Source organism: Manduca sexta, chromosome 7 (assembly GCF_014839805.1).
Source record: "Manduca sexta isolate Smith_Timp_Sample1 chromosome 7, JHU_Msex_v1.0, whole genome shotgun sequence".
NCBI classification, from domain to species: Eukaryota; Metazoa; Arthropoda; class Insecta; order Lepidoptera; family Sphingidae; genus Manduca; species Manduca sexta.
The window spans coordinates 918,332-932,947 of NC_051121.1; the positions used below are offsets into that span (position 1 = coordinate 918,332).

At 33.7% G+C, this 14,616-nt stretch overlaps 2 protein-coding genes across 3 annotated transcripts in view; both read right to left on the reverse strand.

Moving 5' to 3' along the window:
- Positions 1-14,616, reverse strand: part of LOC115447412 (peptidyl-prolyl cis-trans isomerase D) — a 56,442-nt gene that overhangs the window by 8,821 nt on the left and 33,005 nt on the right. For both annotated transcript variants that reach the window (XM_030174442.2, XM_037447727.1), the window contains exon 3: positions 10,467-10,573. In XM_030174442.2, coding sequence (XP_030030302.2) covers positions 10,467-10,573 — 107 coding nt within the window. The remainder of the gene's footprint in view (positions 1-10,466; positions 10,574-14,616) is intronic.
- Positions 12,623-14,421, reverse strand: LOC115449968. Its single transcript, XM_030177873.2, has one exon. The coding sequence runs from the start codon at positions 14,387-14,389 to the stop codon at positions 12,863-12,865; it is 1,527 nt and encodes a 508-aa protein (XP_030033733.2). The 5' UTR covers positions 14,390-14,421; the 3' UTR covers positions 12,623-12,862.

Genomic DNA, 14,616 nt, shown 5'->3' on the forward strand with positions numbered 1-14,616 from the left:
GGTGAAGGAGTCTAATCTATAGCTCTTTAAATGCTAAAATGATGGCATGTCAAAAAAAAAATCTAACGACTTTAATTTTGTTATATTTATGGGGGTTTCTGTCACGAAATAGAATTAATACAAATAGTTTAACAATTTTATTTAAATATCTAGAATTTCATGACAAAAAAAACTTTATTAATGTATATTTAAATAACAACTATAATAATAAACCTTATCTCTGATCTCAAACGTTGGTCTTAAGAGCCTCCTCCGAACAAATAACCTTGAGCATTCGTTCAATACATTTACGAAGCGAGTTACGGACGCATGTATGCAGAGTTTAACGCATAGTAACAAAACAATTGATCTTTTTGAACTTTTGAAACTGCCAAAATATTCCTAATTAAATTGTCCTTCTAATAGTGTTAACTGTGAATTAAAATGATGTGTACTTTAGGAGACACAAGAAATCAACAATTTAAGTGGCATTTGCCTACATCATAAAATTATTGAAATAATATCCACATACAACATTTAAAAAAATGAATCCTCTAAAGTAGAGTTATCTTTTGCTGAAATATTATGTTATTTTTCTATATGCATTATAATTTCAGTAAAAATACAGTTAGCATGCTGTCTCGATAAAAGACCCAATTTAACGGTTAAAATTAAATATTCAATTTGCTTCGATGAGGAAACGTATTGCATAGTTAGTAAACATTGTTTGTTATGCGCATCAAGTAACCGTCATTTTCAATAAACAATCCCATCACTTTTTTCGATCTATCTCTAAAATGGACCAAACAGAATAAAGTATTTTTGACATACTTACAAAATGACTCATTTTTATTGGTTAGTTCTCGAAATCGGATTGAAGATTGAGATTGCGATCGTTTATTGAAAACAACTGTAAATAAAAAAACTATAAAGGCGCCTCTAAATTATTTACGCATGTCCTTTTTAATATGGACCTAACTAGTCGCGCAACCGGAACACTGTTGGCATGGCATGCAGTTTGCACTAATTGTTCTAGTTTAATCGAAATTGCCAAAGTATTAGGTTGACGAGAATATGGCTATGTACTGTGATTTTTAGATTTTGTTACAATTAACCGAACGACATAAGCCTTATTCAGTTGCATATCGATATATATATAAAAATGAAACTCTATTTCCCTTGGTCATGCCATCACGCGTGAATGACTGGACCGATTTCACATTTTTTTTATTTGTTGTGTTTGTTATTATCAGGAGAAGGTTTAAATATTAATTTTATAAAACTGTCAGCGATTGACAGAATGCGCGCTACAAATTCATAGTTAAGACAGGACAACGTCTGTCGGGTCAGCTAGTAAAATATATATCTTAACGCAACCATCCTTACTGAAGCTTCAGAGCGATGTCACGTGCGCAGTTAGTTCACTACAACGGTGAAATGCATCACGCCCTTATGCTGTCTAGATGATAATAAAATCTGCATGAACACAATCCATTTGCAAGATTCCAATCGTTTAAATTAGGTAGAGGTGACACCAACTTTTCGTCTGTGTGATTCGTTCCATGCGATAAGGTGTCGAGTTTATCGCTACGTCGGACACAAATTCTGTACTCCAGGCCGATATTGAGCAGAAAGATCCACAATCGCCAAACCTGCCTCGGGATTCCAACTCGAAAGGCCAGGGCTCTGTTGTATTGTACACGCAATATAACTACGACACTGAGATAGTCCCCTAATGTTCCTATAAACCAATAAATTACCCACTGGTATTCTTAATTTTACTTTATTGGGACTGATAACTGTGAGGTCTCCTCTACGGAATCCTAAAGATGGTATCATTGATAAAAATATGTTATTTATTTCGCTGCTAATAAAATCCGCATTATCAAGTCGATGGCATTTGATTTAAAATACGGACAAAAAGAGGTATATATACCTAATTTATTGCATGTGATAAAAAATAAGCAGTTTTAGTTCGAATTTAAAAATATATGTTTGTTTCACCGAATGGTATAAGCAAGTCGCGCGCGTGATTGGAAGCGACAGGACTGCCAATAACCAATAGCACCACCAGTTAAAGCATCTTACTAATATTATATATTGTCGGGGATAGTACAATACGTCGTAACAACCATTAGTAGATACCATGTACCTAAGTAACAAAAAAATAAATTCAAAGCGTTACTTAAATCTGAAAGTGTTAATACTTTGCTATTTATATTGCACCATGCCTGACGAAATTTATAAAACAAAACAAAGTCAAACTTAATTAGAAAATTGTTGCATAATGCTTCATCAACATAGCACTTGCAAACCGACTCACTAGATATCCCAAACATTGAAACGAACGAAAATTAACAGCTCTAAACAACAATAAAAAAAATACAATTGTATTTTTTTTCTTTCTCTATATCATGTATTGTAGTTTATACCTTAAACTGATTTAGAAAAGAGCAACACCGGTGTTTCTTGCCCGTCCTTCTCTGGTTAGAACTTCTTTCCGAACGTGTTAGAGATAATATTGACGAAATGTAAATAATGTACAACATTTTACAGTTTCAAATAAATTATTTGATTTCATTACAGTTTGAAAGCGCATATAGACATAGTGGTGGTATGTACACAGCCGTATCCTCGCATATGAGAGGCGTACCCTGGTCTATTTATAAAGTGTAATATGTATTTCGGGGTGCTATACGTAAATTGCCTTATAAGTCGCGTCAACGAACCCGACCTACATTCACATTCAATCAATACAATTCTGCCCTCGATAAACGAAACACCTTACTTGTCTCAGTGAATAATTTTGACGCAGCGCAAAATTTAAAAAAAATTAAACAACTATATTCCGAAACTGTTCCCTGGCACAGAAATGCTATTAAAAAATTCTTTACAAAACACATTTTTAAAGTAGCGCTTACAATTTAAATCGTTTAAGAGCGTTAAGACTTACACAAAGCTTATTTTAATACGCTATTGAATCATATTGTCATATTGCTTTTATTATATTTATAACAAATGTACGTAATTTTAAATCCAACGCTAAAAGTGGAATCAAATCCGAAAAAGAATCTCCGACGTGTAAGCCTTTAAAATATGGTAGAAAGGTTAAATGTCAATAAAAGAATGAGACATAAGATATAGTGACGTCATCAGGCATTACAATGCGCGCGTGAGAAAGAGTTAGTGCACTATCCCAGCTACGTGCTCATTAAAATATTAAAAATATGAATTGCTCACCCATGTCTTTATGATTTTTATTGCTGATTTCACAGTAGGGGTTATTTCATATTATTTATGTTATAATATTATTTTTGTTTGTGTTAAATATAAAATAAGTAACAAATCACACTTAAATACCGTATTTTGACTGTAGCTAGATAATTTACAGTTGTTGGCCTGACGATAAACTTTCGCGCATGACCGCTAGTTGCTATACGGAGAGAGAATTAAAATTTACATTTTAGAAAAGAATGAGGTACACTTGAAAGTCTGTTAAACATTATATCCAATACTGCAGATACGGTTTCAACGTGTAATATTCGTAGTTATATTAACCGATCCCTCTGTCAGAGTACGTTCTTGAGGTACAAAATAGTCTTTAATAACAAGGGCTAATGGTATTTCTTATTGGTGAAAGAATATTGAGAATCTTACTTGAATGAGCAATTACAAATTTCACATTTTCGTTTTGTTTTGAAATTATATGGAACAGTTTAAATTAATACCGAAATATCATGATTTACAAATTTCCATCGATATAATGTACTACATAGTAGATTTGGCGTTCCGAACATTCACTGTGTTCAACTGAATGTGAAGTATGGTCAACATAGACAGCTTGGGTTGTGTATGGAGTGGCGCTTGTAATATAAAAACTCGAGTCTAAGTGTAAACCAGCATTTGAATAAAAAATATTGTTCAAATAAGTAAAATTATTTATTAAACTGAATAAATACATTATAACAGAGACGTTTATTTTGTCATTTTAGTTAAAATTGTGAATAAATCGTTTATATCGATGTAAGTACATTGTTTGTGTCTATAGAATATACGTCAATGCAAATTTCTATTACCGAGCATCATGCTCTTCGGACCTTCTGACATTATAATATCAATAAAGAATTCTAAAAGTCAAAAAAACAATGTAAATTATTTTTTATTTACAATTCCTCGCATGAAACTTTTTATTTAGAACAATCAATTTAGTAGCGACTAATCTGCACTGAAGTGATGCAGGGCAAAAAACCCACCCGAGGTTACATATTCGTAAGCTTTTGAAAAACGCTCATTAACTCGGCGTATTAATTTGAAACTGTCAATTTAATTATTCGCAATGCATGACAATCTTAATTACTTTGTCAGTTTTTATTAACTAGACGTTGCACGCGTCTCCGCCCGCGTTAGAAACGTTCTCCGTTACGAAACTCCCTAAAACACCATCTATACATATAAAATAAATTCCCCTTTTCTGTCTGTCTGTATGTTATGGATTTTCTCAAAATCTACTGAACGGATTTTTATGAACTTTGGTGTGGAGATAATTTAAGACCCTGGGAAGGTACTTTCTATCCCGGGAAAATGTATAGCGGGACTTTTATCCCGGAAAACTCATTCACGCAGTCGAAGCCGCGAGCAAAAGCTAGTACATTGATAATATACACACAGGCTAATGCCGGAATGCGACAACTAAGTGGGCCACCTTTTGTGTAAAATCGACATGGTATGTGCCAAAATTCATCAAAATCCGTTTAGCTATTTCCGAGTTTAATTTATCACAAATTTTCAAACGCCGTGACTAACTTTCGCATTAATTTACGCTACGTGTTATGACTAAGTATAATAATATTTTCTGCATAAGTTATTCCGACTGCGGAGATTATATATACATATATTATTTTTTTAAAAAAATATTTTTTTACATAATATGATATACTTACAGGCGGATTTAATGCCAAGGGCATTTGCTACGAGTCAACCCTTAGGGTGGTGCATAGATAGACGGAGGCACGTGTAAAATAAAAAAAAGATAATACAAATGTATATAATTATCATAAAACGTGATAGATATATACTTATATAAACACACACTCAAGCCTTTTAGCCCCGATGGGGTAGGCAGCGGCGCAACTAGTGCATCCACTTCACTGGGCGTATTCCGTTCCATGATTTAATAGGGAGCAAGCTTATCGCCATATCCGGCCCAAAAATGTCAGACTCCCGACCGATACTGACTAGAAAAATTAAATATGACTGCCTGACTCGGCGATCGAACCCGAGACCTGAGCACTGCAGCCGTACCGTAACACAACTATACCACCGAGGCAGTCATTAATTTAATGACGGCTTTAATAGATTATAATTTATTTAAATGTCGTTTAAATTGCCAAACCGGTGTTCTACAATACAGTTATTACAAATTCAGTTATAGATTAAACATTATTACACTTTGATTATTATACCTGTTTTTTATATTGAAAGTAAGACAGACCCCGGGCACCAACTAAGATTGAAGGCAACTTCGGATGGAAATGAACCGAAATAAAATATTGTGAATATTTATATCGCATGATTATTATTTTTTAGTAATGTCATTTAAATAATATCAATAAGATGAAATTAAAAAGATTTCTAGACTGTAAGTAATTTTCCCTATTCCAAATTGCTTTCCTTTTGAGGCTAGCAACGTGTGTGGGTGGTATTTATGTAGCTTAATAAACCTATGAAGTGTCCAAAAAGAAATAAGTACTAAAATAATTATTATAGCAGATTTGCTACCTACCCCTCCGGGATATATAATTGAGAGTAACTTTAAATGAAGTATAAATTACGATGCTTCTACTATTTTTGTTATTAATGTCTTTATATTTTGAGAGTTCGATGTTCTAAATTTATAAATGTTTTTAGTAATTAATAAAGATAGTTTTAATTTTATTGCTTTATACAACGATTGCCATCAACTCCGATCTTATCTTATAAATATACTAGCTTTTGCCCGCAGCTCCACCCGCGTTTTTAAATTTTTTCAGGCTAAAGTTTTCCGTTATAAAAGTAGTAGTTTCCCGGGAGCCTATGTTCTTCCCAGGGTCTCAAACTGTCTCCATACCAAATTTCATCTTAATACGTTGGGTAGTTTTTGAGTTTAACACGTTTAGGCAGACGGATGCAGCGGGGGACTTTTGTTTTATAATATATTTTTTAGAACTTTTTAAGAGGAACAATCCCGTCATACATCATTGTTGCATAACTTTAACCGTTTACGCAGCGCACGCAACGGACGCTCTCAAAACTAATAAATTGTCCCCGTTTTTGCAACATGTTTCATTACTGCTCCGCTCCTATTGGTCATAGCGTGATGATATATAACTAAGACCACTCCACAAACAAAGGGCTATCCAACGCAAAAAGATTTTTTCAGTTTGGGCCGGTAGTTCCTGAAAATAGCCATTACTGCTCCGCTCCTAATGGGTATAGCGTGATGATATATATATAGCCTATAGTACTCCACGAACAAAGGGCTATCCAACGCAAAAAGAATTTTTCAGTTTGGACCGGTAGTTCCTGAGATTGGCCATTACTGCTCCGCTCCTATTGGGTATAGCGTGATGATATATAGCCTATAGCACTCCACGAACAAAGGGCTATCCAACGCAAAAAGAATTTTTCAGTTTGGACCGGTAGTTCCTGAGATTAGCGCGTTCAAACAAACAAACAAACAAACAAACTCTTCAGCTTTATATAATAGTATTTAGTATTTTAGCTGTTGGTGTTCCGATCTACGCAGAATGAGCTCACAGTGTTTTGAAGTCTGGCAGCCGATCTTTTGGATTCCGATTTAATTCAATGTAGAACTGGATCATAGGCTTGTGCAAGCTTCCAACCATCTTCCCTATTGAAATTAGAATGTTTTTTAATTTCAATAGCCTCGCGAATCATCCTAGGCAGGAATCGGTGTTCTTTGGCGAGGATTTGTGGCTTGTCTAGTCGCAGATAATGATTGGCGCCTCCTTCAGAGTGCAGACGTCGTAGAGCGTCGGTGCTTCACGTCAGCTATATGTTCTTTTACGCGGGTCCCTATATTGATTTTTTTTTCTATCGAGCAAACATTCTAAATAACATTTAAAATTACTTATATAACTACGGACATTTTAATTTAGGGATAAAATTAATAAGGGATACATGGCATAAGGTAAAATAAAGTAGCCAGCTCGGGTTGGTAAATAGGGGAAAATAAAAGGATAACAACGTCGCGATCCTCACCGGTGAGGACATGAGCCCTAGCCTAAATAACTAACCAGCCTTTCTCTAACTACCTAAGTGATGATTAAGCTATTTTATATATAATTTTAGCATAAATAATATAAATTATAACAACTAACGAGCAATAATTTAACAACCAATTCGACTGCTGAACGGCATGCAATCCTGCATAGTAATACCAACCAAAAGTTATAAAATACTGGAACTACACTAGGTTCGTCAGTCTAAGATGTTAATTTTTCTAATAATACCAATACCATGGTCATCAAATCGGAAAATAACACTGCTACCTAGCAGCAGATAGAATGTTTTGTTGATCAGTAATCTAAAAAAATATGAATGTCAGTTAACGGTCAATAACAGACGAAATAAATGAATTGACGTTAGGAATACGGATCTCATAAAATTAATATATTTTGGAACACGAAATATCTAATAATAGAATATAAAATTAATCATATAAACATTTAAATTAAAACAAACGTATACAACTTGCTTTATTGCTCTGAACACAACTGTTTTATATTTAGAATACATATAGTTGTTGAGCCTTAATGGAATATTGAGAGTAGGCCTCGTTCCCACTACAAACTATTAAATAATTTTATCGCGTTTTTACCAAGAAAGTAACTGACGCTTGTATGAAAGTGTTGTCCGTTATGCTATTTCTTCTGACAAAAAAATAAAAACTCGCTTGTCTTTTGTTTTATAGCACAATGCAACCAGTATAATTTCTAGGCAATATGAGACTTATATTTCATAAGATTACAAATCATGTGACATATAAAACCTTATAATTCAAATACCTGAATATTCCATTACTTCTTAATCACAGCACCATTAGACAAGCTATTAATTTGTCTTCTAATAAAATGTTTAAAAAAATCCATCTGCATTACTACTTGACGGCCGTTAATAATATTAATTCTTAAAGAAATAATAGTTATAAATCACATTAACTTATAGCAGTATCTTATCATATACAAATCAATTAAATTTGTTCTTTAGCTATAAAATAGTTATAGCTTTTAGCTTTACACGCAGCAGCGCCTTAAGACTGTCAAAATTTATTGGTTGCTCTTTATATGTATTCTTTTTTATGCCTCATGTTATCTCACGATTGTGTAACTAGTTATTCCAGTATTGCAAACCCGTAATACTTAATCAATTGAATAATTGAACCTGATTGAAAGTCTAGACTTTTATAAAGGAGAATACCCACCTGTGTATGAAAGTCCGAACCACATAATTTTGTTTTATTTGATAGTGTAAATAACACATAAAACATAATAGATAATGTATTTCTTAATAAAACAACATTTTTTTATCATGGTGGGATTTTTGTACAATTAATTTTTTTTTGTTTTATTATTAAATCAACATAAAATTATCGATATTTTATGATAATGATTGAAAATCAATGTTTTAACAATATCGATGACTTACTTATTATATTATTCTTATACTAGCATTGGAAAGGAATTTCGCTGTCAACGCCAGCATTTAAAATGGCGAAACTAAAATCAAATATCGTCCTATTTCAATAAAAAAACACACACACACACAAAGACATCACATCAAACGACAGGATATATAGGTAATGTCTAGTGTCTACTAATACAGTCGAAACCGGTTATAACGACTCCGGTTGTAGCGACGCACCGGTTATAACGACTACTAAGTCGTTATAACCTTACTACTATAGTAAGGTCTTTATAAAATGCATATAAAAAGCATATCGCTTATAACGACTATCAGATATAGCGTCCAGATTCGGTGGTCCCTTCGATATCGCTATAACGGGTTTTCACTGTATTTCATGAATTATTATGAATAACACTCTTGACTGGAATGTCTTTGTCAATAACTTCATATTCAGGAAAAACTATAATCAAATATGTTATTGAAAAATGTGAGCCCCGAAACGTATTTCTATCGAATGAATTGTATCAATTTCTAAAAAGTATTTCCTAAATTATAAATAATTTCAGAATACGAAACGCTCCCTTTAAAAAATGAGATAGGTCTGGGCATTCTCCTTTATGTGAGAAAAAAAAGCATTGTAGTAAAGTATATAATTATTACGGGCAATATTTTCTCGTAATGATTATAAAAATGATGTCTATTTCGTAAAATAACTGCTTGGAAAAAATAAAGTTAGTATCAAAATCCTTTAATCCTTTAAATCACTACGTTATTTTATCAAAATCCTTTCGCCGCATCTGTCTGAACACGACAAATACATAAATGAACAAACTGATTTTCATACGAATTTCACCAATAGACAAAGGGACCCAAGAAGGTTTAAGTCTATAAGTATTTTATTATTGTTTCGTACAAGTAAAAATAGCCACATATTATGCTCTGCTACCCGAGCGAAGCTGTCTCTTGCAGTAATAAATAATTTCTGCTCAACATTTCGAAACATTATTAAGTTTTAGATAAGTAAATCGGCAATATAAAGTATGACAAGGTTATTTCTTTCCACGTGGAAGAACAGGTTCACAAAAGTGTTAAATAAGAAGTAATTAAATAATAGTCTAATTGGGTAAGTTTTTGAACGCTTGCACGAGATAAACAACCTCGTTGCTGGCACGTGTAGTCATTTAACTCGCAAAAGCCGGATGAATGGACGAATTAATGACGTTCTGTATCCTTCACCGACGGTATAAAAATAATTAGAGCATGTCTCAAAAAATATATGGCACTTTTAATTAATTTGATAATGATGATTTCTATAAAAACATCCGCCTCGTGCTTGCAGCGACTGGCCAGGTTGTTAATAATGAAAAATATTAACTTTATTATTAGTTAGTTGCTAAGATATCTAGCATAATAACACGCATGCCCACTGTGTAGGTATAATGTACTGGAGGATGACGGCTGTGTACTTTACTTTGTAATACAAAGTTCGGTACGGTGTTACTACTCTCTGTAAGCAGTCGCTTGCCTTACACGTAATAAAAAAAATCTAAAATTAAGAATCCCTCTTTTCGTTGTCTTGCGTTCGGGAATACCAACAGGCAAATTACCTGACAACGACCCGAAACCCACCTGTGTCATTCATAAAGGGATCAATCACTGAATCAGCCCACGCACGCAAAGTCTTCCATATGCTCGACAACACCGAAAACTATGGCTGCGAATAATTGGCTACTGTCCATCTCAAGGGAACCATGGGTATGCTAAACTATGCCCTATGAGATGTCCATAAAGTACAATCTCACCTTCAGCTTGAAGTTCTCGTCTCGGAAATTTGGACCGTATATGCTCTCGCCGCCGGTGCCATCGCCTCGCACGATGTCGCCGCCTTGCACCATAAATTGGTTGATAGCTGGAAATAGACACACATTTTACTATCCTTGTTAATAATTATATATAGTGGGAGATTTTATATACGTATGTATAAGCTCTCTATTTTGTCCCTAAAGAATTTGTCAGGGGCGCGACTATTGTAGCTACGTCGTCATATTCTCACTCGGCGACATTATAAGAGTTAGCATATTCATGAGACATTAATTAAATAGTATAAAAAATGCAGGCAATTAAGATTGATAAAAATGGACAGATAAATAAATTAATGCAACTGACGAACACAAATTATAGTCTGAACGATAAACTTGAATACCAAATTTCCCTCATCAGAGATCCTAATAGTGTTTAAAGATTTTATCTGATTAGCAATTTGAGTTTTAAATGCCATTTTATTGTGTGTACGTTGTTTTTATATTCTCATTTATTAGTGATTATGAGACTTCTTATTTGCTTTGAAATTCTTTAAATCTACAGAATTGATTCGAGTCGTATACATTATTTTTTATTATGCTTTCTGAAAGAACTAGCTTCCTCTCCTGTAATTTGGATCCAGCTCTTCATGAACCGTAAAAGCAAAATCTAAATTAAAAGCCATAAGGGTGTATTTTCTTAAACATTTTATTAAATTGAGAATTTTAAAATGTTGTATTTAAGTATTGCGTAAAGTTACGCCAGACTATAAGGGAATTTTATGTCATTTTCTTGATAGAAATGTATGTTATAAATATCTGTGACTTGTATTGAGTATTTTTTTTATACCATTGCCGGTCAACTCATTTGTACGCTCCAACATTTTAAATTCGTATTTAAAAAGAGACTTTCATTCTTTACTTAACATCTGTAACAAGCATGAAACCTGCATTGGCGAAAAGTGAAATTTTCTTAAAGGGAACCCGATAAAAAAATATAGGTACTAACAATGACGTTTTACAAATAGACGCGTCATAGACTAACAAAATTGCACACACACAATTAACAAAAACAGCGCAGTCCAAGCGGCTCGCAATGATACGGGCCGAGTGCGCCCGAGTATGTCCGAATGGGCCCGAGCGTCGATCGCCCCGTCGCTATAACGGTCGAATAAAATGCATTTATTAGTTAAATAGTGTATACTTATTACTAACGTATGAAATGAAACGTTTTTTTCATTCACAGTTGGAGTATAATTTGTACATCGTCTAAAAACACAGTAAGGCATTTTATTTATAAAAATACAAAAGCTAGTAAGCCGACTAGCGGCGACAGCGGTTGGAGGTTGACTAAGTGAATGTCGGGCAATTACCTTACTTTCGTCTTGCCAGTATTGAGCTCGGACAACGTATCTATGTAATAAAAACATCTTACGGTACTAATATGCATAAATGCGGTCTTCAAATCGTTCTAATAATTAGATGCTTCATTAGCTCTACGCAAAGGGAAGCCGATAGGAATCGGGTTTGTATGTACCCTTCGCCATTAGTAACCTGTATGCAGCAAATTAATTATTTCATTTAAGAATTGCTAAAACAAACGTCGATAAAATTAAACTATTCTTCGGGTTTTATCACGGTTTTTAAATTTTAATTTTCTCCCGAGATTTCGAAGACTTAGGCGTTATCGTATCTAGACTAATATATAAAATTTATTTACAATTATTTTATAAATTATAATTTATATGTGATTTAAATTTCCTGTTAGACAAAAAAATATTTAGCCAATAGTGTTGTATACACCTGTAAAGATTTGTCACCTAGGATAAGTACCTTATATTGTGGATCTTTCATATGTATTTTTCTATGAGAAATCGTTGGTGTATCTATTAATAAATAAATAAAACTAAAGAGTTAGTTTGTTTATTTGAATGCGCTAATGTCAGGAAATATTAAAAACATTTCGAAACAAATTCACTAATAAGAAGCTACATTACTCCTAAGTAATAAAGACTACTTTCAGGAAATACGGGAAAATATAAAGCGAGCTTTTATTCCAGAAAAATCTTTTTCACGCGAACGGAGCTGCGAGCGAAAGCTAATATAGATGATCAAAAATTAATATATATTTATTCGATAAAAAAAAAACTACTTGAAAATAGTTTTGCAAAGAGTTATATTTCGTTGTGGCGATTCGGGCTTTTTTAAAAAGTGTTTTATAAATGAGAACGTATATATTTGATTTTAAAATATATTAATACAAGTAAAATAAAAGCCCGGTGGACTCGACCGTCCACACCGAATACAGGCAGAGAACTGATTTACATTTATTGAAGCGTACAAACATTAACTCTTATCTCTAAACTTAATTATCTTGTTTGTTTCTTCTTATGTTTCAATTACGGCGACGTAACTCCTCCCCCTTTAAGTGTGAAGCACGTCGAAGGCTGCTGCTGCTGTTGCAGGAGTTCTTGCGATTGAAGCTGCAGACATTCCGGCGCTGCTGAACTTTGCTTGCAGGACCGAAGATACCATTTGATGGCGACTGCGCTTGCAATGATTGTTATGATTAGGTACATGCAAATGGTTGGCCAGCTGGGTTTCATAGTTATCACTGGTTCGTCATTTTCTTGCGTTACTTGAGTTTTCTTTAAGATGTCTTTTAGATTATCCAAGTTCACTTCTTCCAATTGGACCGTGATCGGAGATTGCGTTGAGGCGTACTGCGTTTTTGGCAGAGGGATGCTTTCTTTGACATTTAGATATTCCATGTGGGTCGTGAGTGTTCTGCCGGCGATTTTGATGTTGCATTTTCTGTTTGTAGTTATTAGGACTATTCCGCTGATCCGCTGGTATTCTACGTTTTCTCCACACGTGGTTTTCGCTATTTCTTCTTGTTTTAGGATAGCGATCCAACTGTTTTCCTTAATTTGTTTTATAATATTATTATTAATTTCGGCTGTTGCATGCTTGCAATTGTGTGGTTGTCTATATTGTAAAAGTTGCGCTATGCAATCTTCTGATTTGCTGAGTTGGTGCCATTCTAAGTGTCGACAGATGACTACTTTCTCTGTTATAGATGTGCAGGGCTCATGAGGGTATGCGAATTCGCTGCTCCCCAAGATTAGGTATGGGTTTTTGGGAATGAGGATCGTATTGTTTTTATTGGGGATCGAGTACAAATGAAGTAAACTATACGGATGGTTAGTTACTAATGGGATTTCTAATACAAAATTAATTGATTCATTCGTACTGTATGCCTTTAATTCTATTGATTTCTCAATTGCATGTATGTTTTCTATAGTAGGAGAGTACATAAACTGTGTATTATTTTTACTTGCTTCTCCTTGAATTTTCATGAGCTCGGCAACAAGAAAGCTAGGGTCTACAATGCTTGGGTGTAATTGACCTAGATGGGCAAATGTTATTGCATTTTCTAATAATTCTACCCTATCATAAACTTGTTGTAAGCAAATTTCAATTTGGTTATATATATTTATTACATGCATTTCATTTTCTAATCCTAAATTCTGCTTACTTAAATCTTTGATCGCTTGATTTAGTTCTTTTTGATTTTTACTGATTATATTTAGTTTAGCGTTATTTTCTTTTATGAAATCTGTCATTATTCCTAATGTTTGACTCTGTTTATGAATCGCTAACCTTTTAATTTCTTGAATTTGGTTATCTATTTTAATGGCATCTTCTTGATCCAAATTGCCTGTAATGACTTTAATTATCGATCCTAATCCATTGATTAATCCTCTTCGGGTTCTCGGTATAAATGTTCTACCTAATCCGATTGTGCTTGAGCCTAGGTATACTAATTTACTTTCGATTTTATCAATCAAGTATTCTATTTGGTTTCTAATAACTAGACTATTTTTATAGAATGTTATTCTTATTTGTGCTAATTTGAATGTCATATAGTCGCGGGTTATTTCGACGTATATGTCTCGTAATTGACTTACATTATAAGATATAACTAGATTAAACGAATCTACTTGGTGGTAAGCAATAGCTTCCTTGATTACTAATATACCATTGTGGTTATCTATGGGTTCGATTACTGCGACGACTCCGGTGATCCAGAGGACTGCACCGTAGGTGATGGCGTCCCTGAAACATTTCCATGTTTTCTGAGCATTCTAAA

Excerpts from the sequence above, each read along its gene's own strand:
- LOC115449968 (XM_030177873.2), bottom strand. The coding sequence starts at position 14,389 with ATGACATTCAAATTAGCACAAATAAGAATAACATTCTATAAAAATAGT.